The sequence below is a fragment of the Ochotona curzoniae genome, unplaced genomic scaffold, assembly GCF_017591425.1.
Source record: "Ochotona curzoniae isolate NIBS_2020 unplaced genomic scaffold, NIBS_Ocur_1.0 contig_4714, whole genome shotgun sequence".
Lineage (NCBI taxonomy): Eukaryota > Metazoa > Chordata > Mammalia > Lagomorpha > Ochotonidae > Ochotona > Ochotona curzoniae.
The window spans coordinates 911,968-933,468 of NW_024466365.1; the positions used below are offsets into that span (position 1 = coordinate 911,968).

Consider the following 21,501-nt stretch of genomic DNA (forward strand, 5'->3'; position numbering starts at 1 on the left):
ACAGCCAGGGCCAGGGGAGCCCGGCTGAATCCCATGAGAGCAGCAAGCGCTGAGTCGATGCTGGAAGAAGTGAAAGCAGCAGCTGAGAAGCAGCCAAGGGTTTCTGTTAATGTGTTAAGGGTGGAGACTTCCGCCCAGTGGGTGGTCTTTGGGCTGCTGGGCACTTGCCTGCGGAGCTGGTTGTTCCAAAGTGGTTGGGATGCTTAAGCTTAGTCAAGCCTCACTCCTTCTCTTGCCTGGCTCCTCCCTCCACACTCCAGCCAATGGGGACCTCAGATCTCTGCCTGTGAACCTTTAATATGCAAGCCAAAAGAGGCAGTCTTCTCTCCCTAACAGGCTCCTCTCCGGCATTTTTGTCTGTTCGTTACAGTAATGAAAGGGTGCAGACAGCCTGAGCAAGGCTGGACATGATGCGGCAGCCTCTAGGGCTCAAGGGAGCTTCCCACGATCTGATTTCAAGATGACATTTAAGCTAAACTGTTCTAGAAGCAAAGAAGGTAGAGAGAATCTTGTGGATGACTAGTAGAGGGGTGCTATCACTCCCAGGGACAACAGATGCCAAACAGTCAAGGTTTCTGTCAAAATTCCACCTTACCTCACCTAATATTCCACACACATCTAGGTTCCCGTGGCAAATATACATACTGTTCACAGGCTGTAGTGTTCTGGCTCCACCTCTGAGGGCTAATTGGTATTTCCTGGATGCCAGGGATCTGCCAAGCACAGCCGAAGTCTTGGTGTCTGCCATTCTCCCAGAGGCATCCATGTCTCTCTCTAAGAGTATGACCAAACAGGCTTGGGAAAAGGAGGGGGCTCATTCATCTGGAAAAGCTGCATCAGGCTCAGAGAGGTCCTCCCCAGAGCCCCCAGGATGAGAGCATTGCGGCTCCATGGCTCTGCCCTCCTGTGCCACATGCAAGACCTTGGACCACTGAGCAGGCAAGGTCCCTGCGGAAATCCACACCACTGTGCAGCTCAGGAACCGAGTGAACAACTGCTGGAAAAAGCCCAAGGCAGAAGGTATTCTCAACGGCTCTGGAGCAGCAGCAACTTTTGTCCCTGTGCTTGGGTAGGCTCTTTCCAGCTAACTCAAACAGGAACCTGGAGGTGTGCCCTTGGCCGTCCGGACTGAATGAGGCCTTGACAGCTGGAGGAGTGCTGCCCTCCTCAGATGGCCTGCTCTCCTCCCAAGAGGGCTTTGCAGGTGAGAAGAACAGAGAGAGAACCAGGAAGCCACAAGCTGGAGGGGTCTCCAGGCTACAGGGATGGGATTAATCCCCAAGCAGAAATTGAATCAGCTTGTCATCATGGAAGAAAGGGCCCCAGGGCACCAAAGTCCAAAGCCAAAGTCATTCAGTCCAGTGGATCACTTCTCTGTCTCTGTGTGTCTGCCTGACTCTAGATACATTACATAAAATAAAGCTCTTATTTTACTGACAACTTACGGTATGCACAGGAGCTTCTGTCACAATTCACACAGGCATGCTTTAGTACCACTTACATATACACACACACATGCACTTGTTTGAAGTCCTTAGAAATCGGCTCTGAGTATATGCTTGTTCCTGTAAGTGTTACCCTGGTCCTGGCCTTCCCTGATCTCCTTGCAATGGGTCAGCAATTCTCCACTTGCCACACACTGGGAACAGATGCATGAGAACTGCATGGACACTTATTGAATTCATAGGTCACACGGCCAGGAAGTGATGGCTGAGAACAAACACCTGAGGGATTCTCATTTCACTGAAAAGGCTTATGGCCAGACACAGGGATTTTGAGAACTCCCCAGATAAAACTCATCTACGTCAGATGCCAGCAGCCTCTCCAGCATGTGTTCCCAATCATCACCACTCAATCAAGTCAATTTTGGCAGTGGAGGCCCCTGCCACCTGAGGTGCATACTGCAATCCCCATATAAATCCAAATGATTGGTGAATGATATCCCCGTTGAAATAAAACAACAGCAATTACTTAGACAAATGCACCGAGTGTTGGGATACATGGTACCAGTAAGGGGGGACTATCAGCCCCACAGGGCCTAGTCCACAAAACATTCCTGGGGAAACATGAAAGAATGAACTGAAGCAACACTTACCTTCTTGATGTAAGGCATGTAGGCAGGGTCTTTGTTATAGGAGCCATACTCATTTTCCACCTGCACAGCAATGATGGGTCCCCCATGTTTGTACTGGGAGGAAGAGATGAGGCATCAAAAATGGAGTTTCCAGTGGGAACAACATTATCTAAATTCACAACAGGTACAACAAATTGCTAGAGAAGCATCTCGTTGCAAAGTGAAAGGATACTAAGCTTCGGTGTGCCCTTAAGGGTTGTGTTAGTCAAGCAGTAGAATAGGAACAATCAGTACTCTATCTTGGGAGCATTTCCACAAGTTCTGGAAACTGAAGCTGTAAGCGCAGCAGCAACTGCCACAATCAAGAGCAAGCTGCATGCTAGATGTCAGGACATCTGTCATAGTTCTCTTTACCCACAATCTGTTTCCTCCTCAGTGACATGATGTGGTAGGAAGCATCCCAGTTCCCACTTCTCCCTCTCAGGATGGAAGACACAAGATGCAATTTGTTTCCCTTGTTTTGACCTGTCTGTTAGATGGCTAAGGGACCAGTTTCTACCTTGTCTGACTTGGAGCTCAGACAGGGAATATCAGATTAATGTAAACCTCTTAGGCTAGGAGGTGAAGAAGGCAATGACAGTTGCTGTAACTCGGAGTCTAGAGACCTCAGCAAGCCTGGTGTTGGGACTTAGGGGTAGAAGAACGTTAACAGAAATATGGTCTCAAGAAGCTGATGGGAAACAAAGACGTGTAAAAATAAGCAGGGCTGAGGTGAGGAAGACACACTCACAAACTCTCTCTCTCTCTCTCTCTCTCTCTCTCTCTCACACACACACACACACACAGATACACACAGACACACACAAGTGCAGATAGGACAAAATCCCAGACAGGAGCTCAGATTCTAGCTTGATCTCGAGGCTACCAATCAAAGTAAAGCTCATCTTGGTCTGCAAACACTGGGATATGTCATGATTTTTGCTTTTGAATGTTTTCAAATACAATGTTTACAAAATGTTTACACAAACCCAAAGCATAAAAGACATAGAGAAACCTAGCTCATTCAAAGGAACAAATTAAATCTCCAGAAGCAATCTCTGAAGAAACACACATGTATACCCTATACTCTAAGTAGATCTTGTAACAACGTCCATCAATACGATCAAGGAGCCAATGGAAAAAAAAAAATAAAGAAGTAAGATAATCCAGTAAAATGACAAATCAGCAGTATGAAAAGTATCAATAAAGAGATAGAAATGACCAAAAGAATCAAATGTAAAATCCAGAGATGACAAATACATATCTGCCCCTGGGCAACATCACAGAGCAGTCCAATGTATTCATTTTGGGAACCACAGCAGGAAAAGGGGAGGACAAAAATACATTATTTGAAGAATTCTCAGAATTGAGGAAATAAAAGCTTAATAATCTCCAAGCAGGATAACCCAGTCAGTCCCATAGGACAAATGATCCTTGAGATCACTGAAAGTCAAAACCCGAGAAAGACATCCTCAGTAAAGCTGTTAGGGTGTCTCAGCAGGCACCTGTGGACCAGGTCACAGTGGGGAGAGGCATTTAAAAGGCGAGATGGAAAAAACAAGTCCATGTACAGCAAAGCTATCTCTCAAAGGTGAGAGAGAAGTTAAGAGACTCTCAAAGAAAATCCAAGCTTATTACTCAGTTGCACTTGTTGCACCTGTTGCATTTAAAAATTATATTGCGGGCCCAGCGTGGTGGCCAAGTGGCTAAATCTTTGCCTTACATGTACCAGGATACCTTATGGGCGCTGGCTGGTTCATGTCCTGGCTGCTCCACTTTCCATCCATGTCCCTGCTTGTGACATGGCAAAGCAGTAGAAGACGGCCCAAAGCCTTGGGACCCTGCATCTGCGTGGGAGACCCAGAAGAAGCTCCTGGCTCCTGGCTTCTGCTCAGCTCAGCTCCGGCCACTGAGGCCACTTGGAGAGTGAACCAGCAGATAGATCTTTCTGTCTCTCCTTCTCTGTGTAAACCTGCTGCTTTCTAATAAAAATAAATAAATCTTAAAAGAAAGAATTATATTGAATCTGTTAAAAACTAACTAGGAAAAAATGCAAAGACAAAAACAAAACATCCCTGGGTTTGATTCCTAAATCTGGCTCCTGACTAGCTTCCTTCTAGTGCAGATCCAGGAAGACAGCCTTACTAGCTCGAAGATGGGATTCTGACCAACTCCCCTGCCCCTGAATTCAGCTCTAATCCAGCCCCTGCCATTTCAGACATTCGAGGATTGAGACCGAAGATGAGAACTCTCTTCTTTCTCTCTGCCTCTCAAGAAATTAATCAATACATAAGCATCACGCTAAAATTCAATTTGGCACAAAGCAAGGCAGTAATGGAAGAGACGAGGCCCTAAATAAAGGACAAAATAAGAGACACTGAACCAGCAACAGTGTTTATTAGTAATTACTTTAAAGGGTTTAAATGTTTCAACAAAAGAAAAAAGAAAGAAAGAAAATCAATAAACCAAAGCTATCCACATTCATGGATTGGAAGACTTAATATTGCTAAAATTTCAATACTAACCAAAGAGACGCACAGATTCAGTGCAATCCCTACCAGAAGTCTCAACAACGCTTGGAATAACACAGAAAATGCCATCTTTAAAGCTCACAGAAAATCTCAAGAGACATGGAGGAAACAAAGGTGGAGAAGAAGAAAAAGTCAGGGATCTCAAACCATCCTGATTTCCGAACTCACTGCAATGAGACAGTAACCAAACAGTGCAGGGCTGGAGTAAACTGAGACCTGGTCAAGCAATCTTTGACAAGATTGTGTTCCACAAATGGTGGAAACAGTAGATATTCACATACGGGGTGTGAAGCTAGACATAGGCAAGAATTAACTCAAAAATAAAGATCTACACATAACAGCTAGAAGAATTTAATTCTTAGGAGAAACCACAGTGAAAATGCTTCGAAACATTGGATTTGGAAGTTATTTCTTGAATATGGTATCATGAATAAAGGCAACAAAAGAAAAATGTAGATATGCTAGGCTAAACCAACTTAAAACTTCTGTGCAAAAAAAGGACACTAACAGAGTAAAAAGGAAAGCTACGTATGGACGAGAATGTTTTCAAATCCAATAATTAATATCTTAACAAATAATTGATATAAATAAGTTTTATAACTCAACAACAAAATACATGGATTCAACAACAGGTCAATAGGGTTGCTGTTGGGGCACAGAGGGTAAAGCTGCCACTTGTGACACTGGTATCCCAGATGGGCATCAGTTCATGTCCTGGCTGCTGTACTTCGAATCAAGCCACTTGCCAATTGTCTTGGAAAAGGAGCAGGAGATAGCCCAAGTGTTTGGGCTACTCCCATACACATGGGAGATCAGGATGAATTTTCTGGCTCTCATCTTCCACATGGCTATTGTAGGCATCTCAGGAGAAAATGGGTAGAAGGTGTTTTTCCCTTTCTCTGTAACTCTAACTTAAAATAAATAAATAAATAAATCTTTAAAACTGCAAAAAACTTGATCAAGTGTTTCTCCAAAGATACCCAAATGCCTGATAAGCAACATGAAAAGCTGGTCAATATCATTAGTCATTGTGGAAATGTATGTCACAACCACATTGAGATATTACATAACACACAGTAGGATGGCTCTTATCAAATAATAAGAAAATAACACATTTTGACCAGGAAGTGGAAGAATTGGAATGCTTAGGGACTAAGCGTGGAAATTCAAAATGGCTTGACTCCTGAATTCCTGTGGAAAATATCATGGCAGGTCCTCAGAAAATTAAACATGGAATTGTTATTTGATGCAGAAATCTCATTCCTGGATATCTATACCCCAAAAAGTAGAAGTAGGAACTTGAAAACATACTTGGGCGTCATGTTTATAACAGCCATATGGTCACTGCGAAATGGTTAAGAACTGGGTGCCCATCACTCTGTGAATGGATAAGCCACAGATGCTTATCCATCCATCTTATACAGACACAATGGAGTACTCGCCAGGCTTCACAAGGAAGGAAATCCTGACACATTACAGCCATCAGCCACAGAAGCAAACAGAATGGTGACTTTCAGAAGCTGTGGAGGTAGAAAACCAGGACTTTATGGGTGCAGGATTTCAGCTAGGAAAGATGAAGACTTGTGGCAATGAACAGACTGCAATGCACTTTTATTTTTTGTGTTCCCCTAAGTTCATATGCTGAAACCCTGATTCTCTCTGAAAGGTGATTGGTTTATGAGCAAGGCCCCTCTCAAATGGAACAAGTGCCCTAATAAAAGAGACCCCCCACCCCAAGAGCTTTCTCACTTTCTGCCACATGAGCATACAAGACCACTGTCTGAAATGTGAAAGAGGGCCTCCCCCAAAACCAAGCATGCTGGCACCCAGACCTCCAGACTGTGGGGCTGTGACAAGTAACTTCTTCCTGATAACAAGATACCCAGGCTATGATGCCTCATAACAGATTCCTAGATTAAGACAACGGTAATCACTGCACAAGTTTTAAATTGCACCCTGTTTAAATTACATGATGAAATCTCATTCCAACCTAGGTCATCCTGCCCGGGACAGGAATCATCCCTACATTCAGCTTATCTACATACATGTTACCCACTGGATTCAGCAGTATTGATGGTTTGAACTTATCTCCTGAGGCACATAATGCGTCAGAGACAAATGATCTGGCCTAGCACTTTAGACACCAGTTGAGACATTGACATCCAACGCTGGAGTGCCTGCACTCCCGGCCGTGGACGATGTCAGATGATGGCTCGAGTGGTTGGGTCCTCACCCCTCCAACAGAGATTTGGATCGGGTTCCTGGCTCCAAGCTTCAACCTAGCAGAGTATCTGCAGAGTGAATCAGGGGATGGAGTCTTTCTGTCTCTTTGTCTCTCAAGTAAGAACCAGTTAAAAAAAGAGAAGTGCTCAAATGGCTAATACGACACATTTTATAATGCGTATTTTCCATTAAAAAAAATGAAGTGTATAAAATCATGTTACACCAGGAAACAAACATTTAAGGAAGTCATTTCTACATCTAAGGATACCTCCAAGCTTGTATTCCCACAACGGCCTCCCCAGCCTAACCTATTACGGTCACCTGCTGGGCATCCAACAGCCCAATCTCCTTGCAAAGACAGGCTAATAGCTGAGACCATCCGGACCTGCTGAGGTCTTGGCCACACCTTCAGGTGGGCTGCACCAGCACTGCCCACCCATTTCCTAACTAATTAAGAGGCCACCAATGGGGAACGTCTTATGTGTAGGTTCTCCACCCAATAAGGAGGGGTCATGGAATGCTTAAAATCCCAAGACCCTCAAACCTTTGGTGTCTCTCCCACCTCCTGGCTTTCTCTCCAGAGGTGCTTTCCCTTCCCTCTCCCTTCCCTGCTCACCTGGTCCCTTTGCAAATAATCTTTTCTGTCTGCAACTGATTCCTGGCTTTTTATTTCTATTCTAAGCTGAGGAAAGAACCCACCGCACATTTCTGGTAATAACTTCCCAGATTCTTCCCAGCTTCCTTCATGATTAGGGCTGCTATTAAATCTGTTAAAATTGATTCATAATATTTGTACACAAATAGTGAGTTTTCAAATCTAAGTGTGGACCACAAAACATTTAGAATCTATTTATGCAAAAATATCCATCCTTGCCTATAATATTCAAATTTAACTTAGTATCCCATCTTACCTGGTGGCTCCCTGATTAGTGTGTTCTGTAAATATTACAAACCACTGGCTCAAGAGTAATATTTCCTAGATGTACTAATTTCTCAATGCCATTCTTTACAGTTTTATGTAAGTGGTTAGGTTAGCTATTCCCATTTCTATTTTTGTTTGTCTCACTTCCATTATTACATGGAATGCTTAGATTGTTACTTAAAGAATTAATTCCAGCAAATAGGTTTTCAATAGTAAGTGTAACATACTGGAAGTCATTAACTGGGATTTTTCATTACATAGAGTCAGGCTGTTGTACAAACCAGGGCCAGTCCACATGTCCTGCCCAAGCAGAACTGTGCCATTGTGTGTTCACAATGCCCACAGTGGCTGTTTACTAGTAAGACATCCGAGCCTTGCAGCCCCAGCACTCAGTGCATGGAGCAGTCTATTCTTTCACCTGTCTGCTTTCAGTACTGCCTGAGAGCAAAGTGCACAGACCTCTCCCTCCCTCCCTGGTCCCCTCCTTTTTTTTTTTTTTTTAAAGCAGAGTCACAGAGAAAGGGAGAGATTTTCTACCAGATGGTTCCCTTCTCAAGTGGCTTGTCTACAGCTGGGAGCCAGGAGCTTCTTCTGGGTCTCAAATGTGGGTGCAGGTGCCCAAGCAGTTGTGCCATCCTTTGCTGCTTTCCCAGGCACATGGAGCAGGGAGCTGGATCACAAGTAGAACAACCAGGACTTAAACTGGTACCCACATGGGATGCTGGCTTTACCCACTACACCAACAGTGCTGGCCACAATGCACAGATCCTTCAGGATACAATGACTTCAAGCCCTTCCAATTACAAATCCTAGGCACTGGATAGGAACATATTCCTCTGATGAGAAGAACTGTAGGACCTTGGTTCCAAGGACCAACCCAAGGTTACAAATAAGAAGACAGGCAAAGATCAAGGTAAAGTCTGTTTGCTTTACCTGGAGTGGCACCACTCTAGACATCAGGTGATCGAAGTAAAGGTCCACTGCTTCGGTGAAGCCCTTGTAAGTGGTTCTCAGCTGCATGCCAGGGTCTTGGAGTAGCCAGCTTGAAGTCAAAAGTGCAGGGTAGAGTGTTAGTATTGTGTGGCTCAGCTTGTGCATAAGGAAGCAACTTCAGGGAAGCTTAGAGACCCGGAAGGAGGGGTATTGGTTCTCAGCCACTGCCTACTCCCAGTATATGGGAGACCAGGCAAATGGACTCAGACATCAGCACCCCATGCAACAGTGTCTGCTCGCCTGCTCTCCCTAGGGCTTCCTGACCCACTGACCCTGCCCTGCTGAGAGTCCAGCCCCAGATCTGTATGCACTGGCAGCTGTTGCTTTCAGGCTGAGGGAGAAGCTTGTCACAGGACTCATAGTGCAGCTCTCCATTTGATTCACAACACTCTTACAAATGGCTGGAACCCAAAGGGTAAGGAATCCCAGGGCTGGAGATTGGGGAACACTGGGAAGAGGCGCGTCCTCCAGCCTTGTTGGCCACCAAGAGGCTGACATGTCCAAGGAACCACACTGGCCAGGAACCACACCATCCAGGAGCCACACTGGCCACACAGGGTTTAGGACAGGGCGACTGCAGGCCAGTATGGAGATGAACTCTTCTGTAACCTGGCTGCAGGCAATTGCAAGGTTCAAGTCGAGATAGGCCCCACTTGCAGATAAGAGAGAAAACACCATTTCCTAACATTTCCGAAGGTTCTTTTGTCTAGATTTATAAATGCTCAATGGCATCAAGGCAGCCGTGTTAAAAGAAAAGTAGAGGGGAAGACAATAGTAGCACCGGCCTCCATGCTCCAACTCACACTCACAAGAATGCTCCAGTTCCTATTGTCACCCTCAGAGCTGCATCACTCCGCACACCCTGCTCTTTCTAGGTTAAGACCCTAAAACCCTGGCGCGTCCGCTGTAGCTGAACCTGAGCCTCTGCAAAGTGCTGACGGTGGCACACAGATCTAATCTGCAGGAACACCCTGGGCTGCTCAGCTGTTTTTGCAGCCTTGCCCAGGGCACTGTGCCAGGGTGAACAGCTCAGTGATGGTGCAGTCGTCTTGGGAGCTGGGGGAGATGGAGACAGAGGCTGTAGCCCTAAGGGAAAGGCAGGTAGTTGGAAACCAGAGAGAAAGCAATACTTGCTGTCTGCAGCTGTGTGGAAAGCAGGCCCCTCCAGGACATGGCAGGCACACAGGGCAGGGTGCCTGGACTTAGCACCAGAACACTGTATGGCTGGGGAAGAAGCTATCCCTCACCCCAATAACCAGGCTATTCACTATGTCAACAGCAGAAAGTTCTCCTGACCCAGCAGAGAACACACATGAGGAAATGCATTAGCGCTTACGGTTTGGAGACAAAACTCTAACAGCCACTTCTCTTACACTGAATCCAAATAAATGGACTTTGCATATGACACTCAGAAACACCCCATGACAACAGGGCAGATTTAGTTCTTTCCATTTTGCATGAAGGGGAAGAATATGATGTTCAGAATAAAGGCACTGCCCAGGCTTGCAACTCTGCAGCTGGGCCCTAAGGATGACACGGTGCTGGCAGATCCACCCTCCCCAGCAACATCAAGTCACACACAGGGGATTGTGCCAGGACAACAACTATGACCTCATTCAAAATGACCCCCAGGGATGCCAACTGTTCAAAGTGTTCCAATAAAGAAGCTTCGGTATATACCAGAAATTCTATTTTAAGACCAAAACTAACAGCTCTATCTGTGACAGGTTTGCACCTCACAGACCCTTCAAGCTGCATGGGAGACCCTCAGGGTCCTGCTTACCTGGGCAAGCCCCCAAGGTCAATCTCACTGCAGATGTAAGGGCCTGGACGCAGAATCACCCACAGCCCGATCTCTGCCGCCATCAGCACAAAGGCCCTGGGAAGGTAAAACTGCCTCAGCACCGGGCCAGAGTCAGGGCAGAGGCCATGTGTGAGGGAGCCTGTATGGACTGCACTGCACAGAAGGTTCCTGCATCTTCCCCATCCTCCATCTACCAAAAAAAACTTAGGGTGATGGTGAGGCTCAGCCCCACTCCAGCTGAGCAGGGCATCCTAGGCTAGCTCAGAGTCTGGAGGTCCTGGCACCTGGGGTCTCACTTGTTCCCAGCCTCAGCAACACCTGCATAGCCTCACTGTGGTTCTGAAAAGAGATTAAAAAAAAAACAGCAAGGGAGTCATAAAAGTGAGCCAACACCAACTGCCCTGCTACCCTACCTTAGGTGAACAGGCTCCATTGTAGTACAGTCCTAGCTAGGGTCATCAGCTCCTTTACGATGTAGTGCAGAGCGACCTGAGGGGTGGTAGGCCTGGTGTATCTGGGAAGCAGCACACTGCTGGGGAGCATCCCATCTCATGTGCTGAGAACAGGGCTCTCAGCACAGACCAGCACACGGCTGGGCAGCATCCCACTCTGGTGCTGACAGTAAGGTTCTCACACAGACCAGCACACAGCTGGGCAGCATCTTACTCTGGGCTCTCAGCACGGAGGCAGCACACTGCTGGGCTCCTAATCCACCCATGTAACCACCTATCAGATTCGTCCTCTAGCCCCAGGAACATCAGCCCCACATACTCCAGATCCAGGTTCCCAGAGAAGTCAAATTTGCCTCTTTCTGGCTCGTGGAGGTTCCAGGGAACATAGCTGTAATAAAAAAGACATGGGTGATGATAAACAGACTGTCCTTCCTCCTACTCCACTTCTCAGACGATCTCTTATCCACACTTCCATCATGTTCTTCAGGAACTTGAGGATTGTGGCAAAGAACAACACTGGAGACCTTAAAGAATCGGGGTGGGGGGGAGGGTGACTGTAGGAAATCTAGGCTTCATTTGCATAGTGGAAGCATGAGAGAAGTCACCAAGATTTAGGGACACACAGATAGGTTGAGGAAAGGGGCAGCCTCTGTGACGGGGTCAGCTTGCTACCCACAGCCTCACATCCTTCATCAGATGGAAGACGCAATTACATGGGAAACAGAGTAGTGACCAGCCCCATTATACAGAAGCATTCAGAATTACAAACCCAGCTGTTGAATGGAGATTTTATCTCAAACGCAATGATGGAATATGAACTAAGCAGTGCTTCTCGGGAGGCAGGAGGTACGATTCCCGTGTCACACGGAAATGACAGCTGCTCCTCTCCAGTTCCCATTCCATCTGGGCACCGCCAACCACCCAGGGTGCTCATGGGTTCCAAGTTCATACGAATACAATAGTACCTGATTCTGTGGGGAGAATGTGTTCCCTGAGACATCCCTGGAACCCCCACGAGGTTCAATCATGCCACCCAACTCAGCACCTTCCACTTCCATTAGGGACCAAAGGCACAGTTCACAGCACTCAAGGAAACCCATTTAACTTGGTTCATCATCACCTATGTTTGATTGAAAAACAGATATTCCAAACTGATGCCTCAATTTATTTTGTAGATTTAAAGCAAGCACCTATTGTCATTTAAAGTGAATCTTACCAAGATCGTTCCACCCGGGAGTGTTTTTGAAATGGATATCCTACTTAGCCATTTACTGTGTACCAATCATTGTGCTAGGAGCACTGAATTCTGAAAACCACTTCAAAAGAGAGAGCTAAAAGTGGTGAGTGAACATCTTCTCAGGTAGCTGGCATCAAGAAGAGCATAGTCATGTGGCTTCCATACTGTGGTGGGGCACTACTTGCTTAAATATATATTTTCAGTCATTAAATCACCATCTACATCCACATTTAACTTCTCCTATGATGGGGCTTCAAAAATTTATAGAAGTTGGAATTAAAAGCTACGTTTATTTCGATGCAAAGAAATTTTGAGGACACAGCATGATGTCTCAACTGGCTAATTCTTTGTCTCCAGGTGCCAGTATCTGATACGGCACCAGTTCAGGCCTCAGATGCTCCATTTCCCTTCCAGCTCCCTGCTATAGCCTGGGAAAGCATTAGAGGATGGTCCAAAGGCTTGGGACCCTGCACCCATATGGAAGACCTGGAAGAAGATCTTGGCTCCTGGTTTCAGGTCAGCTCAGTTCTGGCCATTGCAGCCATTTGGAGAATGGACCAGCAGGTGGAATATCTTCATCTCTCCTTTTCTCTGTAAATCTATCTTTCTAATAAAAGAAAATAAATCTCTTTATAAAAAAGCAAATTCCATGGAGTTTTCAAAAAGCTCTCATATTCTTTCACGTATTTTATGTTATTTCTGTGAAAGGTAGAGTGGGAGAGAGTGGCCAAGAGAGAATCACCCCTCATTTCTCAAATGGCCGCAACAGCTGGGGCTGGTCCAGGCTTAAGCCAAGAACAAGGAACTCCATTTCAGTCTTTCACGTGGATGGTGGGGACTCAAACACCTGAGCACTAGAATCATTCTTGCTGTTTAACCAGACGCATTAGCGAAGAGCTGGATCAGAGGTAAAACAGGCAGGCTTTGAACCAGAGCTCAGATATAAGGTGCACTGCAGGCAATCTGCCACTGCAGCTTAATCTGCCACCATAAGGTCAGTGCCACTTCATATTCTTGAATGTTTCCCTGCTACTTTAGTTCCCCTAGGGCTTTTCTCCATTTTACATCTTTTCACATCCATCAGCTGGAATGGCACTCTTACACTTCAATCCCAAGCAGCCACCTGGTAACCAGGCTTGCTGGAGGCACGGGCACACACTCACGTGGTGAGAGTATTCAGGCCACAGGCCTTCATCTTGAGCAAGCGATCCCTCCAGTATTCCCTGGGCACCCGGAAATAGTGTACAGAGCCCCCGAAAATCCAGAAGGTCGAGTCTTCCAGCATGAAGTTCTGGACTCCGGCAGTGAGTCCTAACTGACGATGTCGAAGCCACAGTGGGATCAGAGTCCTCCATTCCAACCTGAAAGGAGAAAAGGCCTTTCTGGAACCTGGACCCTTTGCAGCAGCAATCAGCAAAGGAAACAAAGAAGAGAGCTGCATACTTGGCTGCTTCCGCAGGCCCTCAGCATCTCTCTGTTCCAGAGTAGTTAGACTAAGCCCCTACCCTCGAAAAGGTCAAACCTTGGAAGAAGTTCTCCTGCCACAACTCTCACTAGGCAGGGTCCCTTTGTCAGGGAACTGCTAATGCCACAGTTAGGAACAAGACACACACAGCGCTCGACATGAAGACTTGGGGACTAGAAGGGGAGAGGGTAAGGCAGGATCAGGCTACGTCGGAAGGGGGATGCTCTAGTCTGGGGACTCGGGACCAGGTGCAGCTTACAGGAACTGCCTAGGCTGTCACTCAAACATTAAACATAAAACTACTTCTGACAATACCTGCGAGTCCCCTCCCGGTCACAGCTGATGGACTCACGGCGTAGGTATCTGCAAAGAGGCAACTGTATTAACCAGCGTCTATTCATCAACCACACACACAAGTCTTGATTGGGCTCTGAAGACCAAGCCCAGCACAGAGACAATGCAGCCCAACACACAGCCTGCTTAGGGATGCCTTGGGGAAAGTCCTGGTCAGTGAAAATGCACCTGCTTGCATCTCTCAGGCTGGTCAATGGGAGCACTTGAGGACTCCATGCTTCTAGAACTCCATCTTCTTCCCTTGCCTCATCCGGAAGGATGTGCGAGGGCCAGTGAGAGTGGCCATGCAGCTGGGAGTTTTGAGCTAGCATGTTCAGGAAAGTCAGTCTGGTGCAGAAGCAAAGTTTACCCTATGTCTTTCCCCTTAATTACTGTGGCTCCTGCTATCAGGACTCACAGAACTGGGCAGGCCCTCTGCACAGAAAAGTTCCCTGAGTTTTCAGTAGTAGTGTGAGCAGGTTTGGGGGCCCTGATGGCCAAAGGCAGGGGATCAAGAGGTGCAATGACACTGCTAGCTATCTGGGAATTTTGTCTAGGTCTACTCTGCGCTCCCCTGCTTCTCGCCATGCTGTTCATACTGAGGCTGTGGCCTCTGCAGCTCTGCTATGGCCCAGTTGAAACAGTCTTAGATGAGTAAGCCGGAAGCAAACACCAATTGTTGCTCTACTTTAAGAGAAAGATTCCGCATTCCGATGAATGACTTGCAAATGACACTTTAGGATACAGGTTTTCCAAAGTATTGTTCTGTGGGGCAAGGAATCAGAATCAGCATCTAGAAGAGGACAGTCTAGGGCAGACTCCTGGCGCATCCTTGATGAGGACACTTGATGAGGACACTTCATCAAGTTCATGGAAAATGTGATTACAATGCAAATTTGTGGTTGGCTTTCACCCTCACAGTTGGTCTCCCATGTTACAAATTAGAGTGCACGGGTTCGATTCCTGCCCCTGGCACCTGCTACTGGCTTCCTGCCCATGCAGCTCCTGAATGCCACACCAGAAGCTGAAGTCACACCCATGCTCCCTATCGGGTGACCCCTCATAAAACATTTTATGTGCTAGGCTTTGTGCCGAGCCATTTCAGCACAATTTCTAAAATTCAGTAGAGGCAGTCTACACATAGGGCTTCTATCAGATCATGCAGCTCCTCGAGCGTGGGTTAGCCACAGCGGGCCCCACGCCAAATCTAGCATGCCGCTTGTCTGGGTCACCTATAAGCTGAGAACAGTTCATGGTAGTCACTTGTTAAGTAGTTGAAAAAAAATGAAATAATAAGATTAGGAGAGACCAAATACCCTATGAACGTCACATTTAAGTGCTTATAAATAGCAGTATTGGCACACAGTCACACTCCCATGCCTATATTGTCATCACAGGTATGTGCAGTCACTTGCAATATTTACTGTCCAGCACTTTGCAGTAAACCTGCTCACCTCTACCCTAGCAGGCAAAACCCTGGATATTTAAATGAGGTCACAGGATCCCTCGGAGGTACTGCCCTTAGCTACCTCCTTTCTGTGGGCTAAGAGCTCCTGACCTTTCTGGCTTTGTCTGAATGAACCCACACCTCAGACACAAGGCAATTTCTGTCTCCCCTGACATTGACCACACCTACTCCAAAGAACATATTCTGCCCACCTGCCCAGTCCTCATCAGGCTTATCTGCTCTCAGCTCCTGAGGCTCCGGGCCCTATGTGCCTACAGGACTGGCCCCTGGTCAGCCTGAGCAAAGAGATTCTTTTGTTAAAAGCACTGGCATTGTGATAGTCTAGAGTTTCTCTCTCTTTCTCTTTGTGTGCGTGTGTGTGTGTGTGTGTACGTGTTTGTAACTACCTCTCCCTCCCTGATTTTTAAGACAGGGATGCAATAACTTAGCAATTATTCACATACTGTTCTTTGGCCGGATCTTCAACAGCACTATATCCAATTCTTCAGCAAGGCACACAGCATTAATGCTATGCATAGGTGTGGGGATGAAGGCCTCCTGGACACACTCTGCAAAGAACGGAGATGTTGGCAGAGTGGGGAGGTGCTGTATGGGATTCTTACTTCAAGAAAGTTCCTACTGGTGACAAACTGTCTTAATTCTGCAGCATTTTAATGAGGAATCATCAGGAGACCTCTCGCTGATCTCTCAGTGGGTTCTGCGGAATCCGAGTGTCTTCCTCAGCAATTTGGAAATGCAGAAACTAGGCCTTACCTAAGACTCGTTAAATCAGAACCTGCTATTTTAACCCTATCTTGGATTTAAAGCTTGAGAAGCACTAAGCTGCAGCTTTTCCCCTGATACAGGTGTATGCAATCTCTCCCTGCCAAGAGCTTTTTTGTGAGTGTCTTTTTACCCCGTGATTTCCTAGATTTGACGAGAAGTATCTTCTGGCCTTCGGCCTGGAGGGTCAGCTGCCTGCATGCTGTATTGGAGAGCCCATCAAGCACCTGCCTCCAGCCTCCCACTAACACAGACACTGGGAGTGACAGTCCAGCTATTAGGCCCCTGCCATCCACATGGGACACTTGGGTTGAACTGCTAAACACCAGGCTTTAGTCTGGCCCAGGCCCAGCTGGGGCAAGCACGGCAGGCTTATGGAGAGCAAACTAGCTAATGAAGCACTCCCTTCCTCTCGCTCTCTGTGCCTCTAACATAAAAAATGAAAATAAAAGAATAATTCTTTCCAAAGGCTTATCATGAAACATGAAATAAATATCACAAAGAAAAAAAAAATGCCAGCTGTTACCAGATCCTAAATTCTTTAGATAATTAAATGCCTTTCTTTCAGGAAATATTCTGGAGGGTATTAGACAAACTATCAACACATTAATGAAAGGGATGATTTCATTGGGAAAATGATGATAAATATTGGTTTCCTCCAAGGAATTCACTGTGAGAAGACGAGATGATAAAACTCGGAGCTTCATAAATGACAGTGTGCTGCACGAATGCTTATTAACACTAATAATGATCATTAATACTAATGCCTACTGCATCACATACAAATAATCTCCCATAACTTCCTGAATAACTAGTTCAGTAATCAATGCAGGCAATGTGTTTGATTCAAAGTTCAGAGAGACACAGGTTTGTAATGAGCAGGAAAGTAAACCCCCAGGAATCCCATTATGTCTTTCTTGCTTTTACCAATGAACTGCTCTTTCACAGTGAGACTAGGGCGCCTCTGTCCTTTCAAGCAGGAATGCATCTCAATACCTTCCTCTGGAATTATTGCACCTTGACTTCATTTTCAGCCCCATGACATTCTGGTCCCAGGAACAACTGGACAGCGAGTGGGCCATGGCCATTGCCCATACTGTCCTTAGGTTTGTTTGTCCAGTCTTCCCCTGTACTCCCACCTAGAAAAGGAAGTGAGCATGTGCACAGCTCCTGGAGGAAAACTCCTGCATCAGGACTTCCAGCAGGCCTTCATCCAATACAACACACCCTCTATACTCTAAGACACAAAAATGGTTTTAATGCAAACAGGAAGCAAAGAACAAAGGTCCTGAGATCCAAGCTCTCCATCAAGCTGTGCCAGTGAGGAAGCAGTGGAAGAGGAGGGCTTCTTATACTTTGTTCTTGGTCTCTGGAGTGCATCGTGAGGACAATGAGCACAGTAGATTCACGCAGGGTGGCCTGGGCATGGTGAAAGTGCTGCTGGATATGTATGAATAGAAGTGGGTATAACTGCTTTCACTGGAATGAGCCTACAAATTGACTTTGAAGTCTTACAGGGTGTAGGAGGTGAGATGAAAGTTAGATCCAGCCACCTCCTTGAATATCAGAAAGCATCTCTCCCTATGTTAGTGTAAACCCTACAAAATAACAAGTATTGGGGTTGGGTGGCAGAACAGCTCACCTAGATCACAGATCTCTGGTTCAGCCATTTGGTCTACCAGTGTGAGTCTAACCATGCTCAAATGGACCAGTATCCACACACTTGGCCACTGTAGAGACAGTGTTATGAGCTTATGCACCATTCTATGATCTCAGGCTAGCCAAGAATATGGACACACTGGATTCCCGGGGTAGGGATTTGCACTAACAGTCATTTGATTGACAGAACATAAGTCCTTGCTGGCCCTCAGTGTTGGCTAGAAGAAGGCTCACAAATTAAATTCCTCTGTTATGCTCTGAGCCCTCTAGGACCTAAGCAAAGATGAATTAGCTGAGTACTGGTCCAGAGCACCATACTAAAAGCTGAGCAAGAAGACGTTCACCTTCTCATTCACCTAAATGGCCAACCCAAAGACCATGATTTCAATAGCAGGCTTGTCAAATTACCCAAAAGACGCAATCACACATTTCCTTACATGGATTAAAATCAAAATTTCCATTGGCTTCCAAGAGGTCTAACTTCCCTGGACATCACATTCCCCTAAATTGCTTGGAATTATTTCTGTCCTGCCAGTCTGTTCAGCAAGAGAATTTGAGGGCCTAAGGAATATATTTACCCTTGAGCCGAGGCCAATACCTTTAGCCCAATCCTTGGTTTCCAGAAAGTTCAACTCCACAGAAGTGAAACTGAATCCTTGTATTTGGCCTAGCTACCTAGATATGAAACCTCATCTGTGCCAAGTGATTTGGGCTCATGTTCCGCTGAGAGAAGCATTAAGCACCCTTCCAAGGTTTGAGCCATCCACCCCCTAAACAAACATAAGCATTTTTTCCACAGGCCCCAAGCCTAAAGGTCTCAGAGCATTACAATGATCTGCTTCCAGGTAAGTGAGGGATTGGCAGGGCATTCAAGCTCCCCCAAACAGGCCAGGTAGCTGTCCACCTGATCCAGGTAAGCGCTGGTAATTCCAAGCTGAACACTTCCTAAATACTCTTGGAAATATGTAAGAGCAGGAGAGTTTAGCAGACCAAAAGTGAAATAACACAAATTCCTTATTAGCACTCAACCACACAACAATGAAAGTATCTTCACGTGATGTTACACCATGCTGTAACTTTGGGCAAATTTTGCACTGGTAGAATCAAAAATAGAAAACATTGTCTCAACTGGAAAGAAGTAAAAACTCCATTAAATGACTCAACAGAGCTCTGTTCTCGATGATAAGCTTCTGATCTTGGAAGAACTTAGAGTCTAAATGAATTGGTCTCATAAAGAAAGAACTGATCCATCATACAGCATTTATCTAGAAAAACAGATAAGAGATGGCACTATTCTTACAAGACAAAAAGAAATATATTTTACCACTGACACACATACACACACTTTCCTCCTCCAGACCAAATAGCTGAGCTCAGGGACACTTTAACAGATTCATCAGAAACAGCATGTGCCTCTTGGGAAAGATCTGTCCAGATTGAAAATGAATATTTCTTTCATTTTTAAATAATTATTTTTTACGTTCAAGACATTGCACATTGGCATGGAGCCAGGATAGAAGTGGAGCAGCCAGAAGTGGGATGCCGTCACTGCAGTCTCAGCTTAGCTCACTGTGCTGCAACAGTGGTCCCTAAAATGCATATTTCTTATGGGCAGCACCTTACTTATAGGAATGCAAGGGTACCTCATAAAGTTCATGGAATAAAGAAAATTAAAAGATAAGTTGAGGAGGTGAGTGTTTTGCCTGTGGGGTAAGAAGCCAGTTAAAATGTCACCTTCCAACTCACAGTAACTGGGGTTCTATACCCAGCTCCGGTTCCTGCCTTCAGCTTGCTGTTAGGCAGTAGTGATGACTCAAATAATTGGGTCCCTACAACCCACATGGGAGCCCTGTGTTGATTCCCTGGCTTATAGCTTTGATTTGGTCCAAGCTTAGTAATCATTTTAGATATTAACAAGCTGATGTACATCCACTCTGTCTTTCTTTTTGTCCATGTCTGCCTCTCAAATAAATACATATAAATTCAGATTTAATAATTAGAGTTTATTTTGGTGCAATTTTCCTCATAATACACATTTTCTATGGAGTTTTTGAAATCATGGATTTCAGATATTTTTGCATCAAAAAGAACTCCTCTCTCAATACCAGCTTCAAAAAACTTTTGAAGTACTCTCACAGATCCAAAATAGATTCACTGTAATTTTGTTTACAGTAGCTGAAAGAATTGCCAACAATCAATGCTATCAAGAGAGGACTGTATAAATAAATGATGCGTCTAATGGATAACTGGGAAACTATGTATGGCGATCTTGCTGGTATGTACAGCGCTTCGGAAAGGAGCCCTTACCCACAGGGGCCTCTGGTTGGGAGGAGATGGTGCTTAATGGCTAAGGATGGGGTCCTTTTCACTGAATTCTTCTTTATATTTGGCATATTTCATAAACGATTATTTCACCTACTCAGAAAATAAATCTGAAAAGAAAAGAAAACCATCCTTTTCATTTTTTCTTAAAAGACCACTTCCCACACCAAGTCCTTCACTAGCATCAGAGCCCAGAAACAGACTAAGAGTCTCCTAAGTCAATAGATGTTGGGTAGTTACCGCTAGTCTCAACAACACCTGTCCTTTCTATGCAGGCGTCCTGCGTAAGGACTGCTGCTTTTCAGCCTGGTCCCTACCATGCAGGCTGACAGATTAACAGGAAGCTGAAACCAACTGGAGAGAAAGCAGCCAACATCCCTCACCGAAAGAATTCTATCTCTGCACTAGATTAAGGGACAGGAGTGTGGAGGGGCATCCATACCCCAGTGTCATTTTCAAGTACCAATTGTTCAGAAAACATTCTCTTTCATGCTCCAGTGCTCCTGAATACTTCCATGGCAGAGGATCTGCGGTGATACAATTAAACCATGTCAAGCCGTTAACAACTACGTGCTCTGGTTTCACCTGCTGTTTCTTTGACTCAAGGCTGGGAGAACCCTTTGAATAACCTTCTGAGAGTTATGTTACTAAGGCCACTGAGACTCTTTCCCTACAGTCTTCTAGCTATGTCAATCCCTTAAGTCACAACTGTACCAATAATGGCAGAGTCCCAAGACAACTCTGGTCTCCCATGCCTGTTGACTAGCTTGGTCCATTATAAGGACCCAGTGCCAGCTGTCTTCCTAGGAGAGGATGGCTCAGACATCCCACCTGTTACTATGAGCCATTCCAGGCAGTTCTGCTTCGCCACCTGTGTCAGACAGCTGATCAAAGAGAGCATTCAAAGAGTTTAAACGTTCCAGAGGATGTGGCTTCAAGCAAAGTAGAACAGGCAAAGCCCAAAAAATCAGTGACCTCACAAAGGCTCAGGAAGAGCAAAATAATCTGCCCATATAGGGTTGGAGGACAAGACTACTCATTACTAAGATCAAAGTCAGGGGCCTACACTGCTGAATTATCCACCTCTCATGGGCTGTCCTGCTCTGCCTCCCTGCAAGAAGAGCTCAGCACTTGCAATCCAGGAAGTGAGGCGCAGGAACAGTGAGGGAGACAGAGCTCAAAGCAAACATGAACTTGTCTTTCAGGAAAATGATGTT

The 21,501-nt window shown here is 45.7% G+C and overlaps 1 protein-coding gene across 1 annotated transcript in view; it reads right to left on the reverse strand.

Moving 5' to 3' along the window:
* The window catches only part of LOC121161205 (beta-galactosidase-1-like protein 2), a 35,744-nt gene that overhangs the window by 12,057 nt on the left and 2,186 nt on the right, over positions 1-21,501 (reverse strand). Inside the window, exons 2-7 of the mRNA XM_040987516.1 lie at positions 14,056-14,103; positions 13,439-13,636; positions 11,358-11,426; positions 10,566-10,661; positions 8,723-8,831; positions 2,096-2,188 (exon numbers count right to left, since the gene is read on the reverse strand). Of these exons, the coding sequence (XP_040843450.1) occupies positions 2,096-2,188; positions 8,723-8,831; positions 10,566-10,661; positions 11,358-11,426; positions 13,439-13,636; positions 14,056-14,103 (613 nt within the window). The remainder of the gene's footprint in view (positions 1-2,095; positions 2,189-8,722; positions 8,832-10,565; positions 10,662-11,357; positions 11,427-13,438; positions 13,637-14,055; positions 14,104-21,501) is intronic.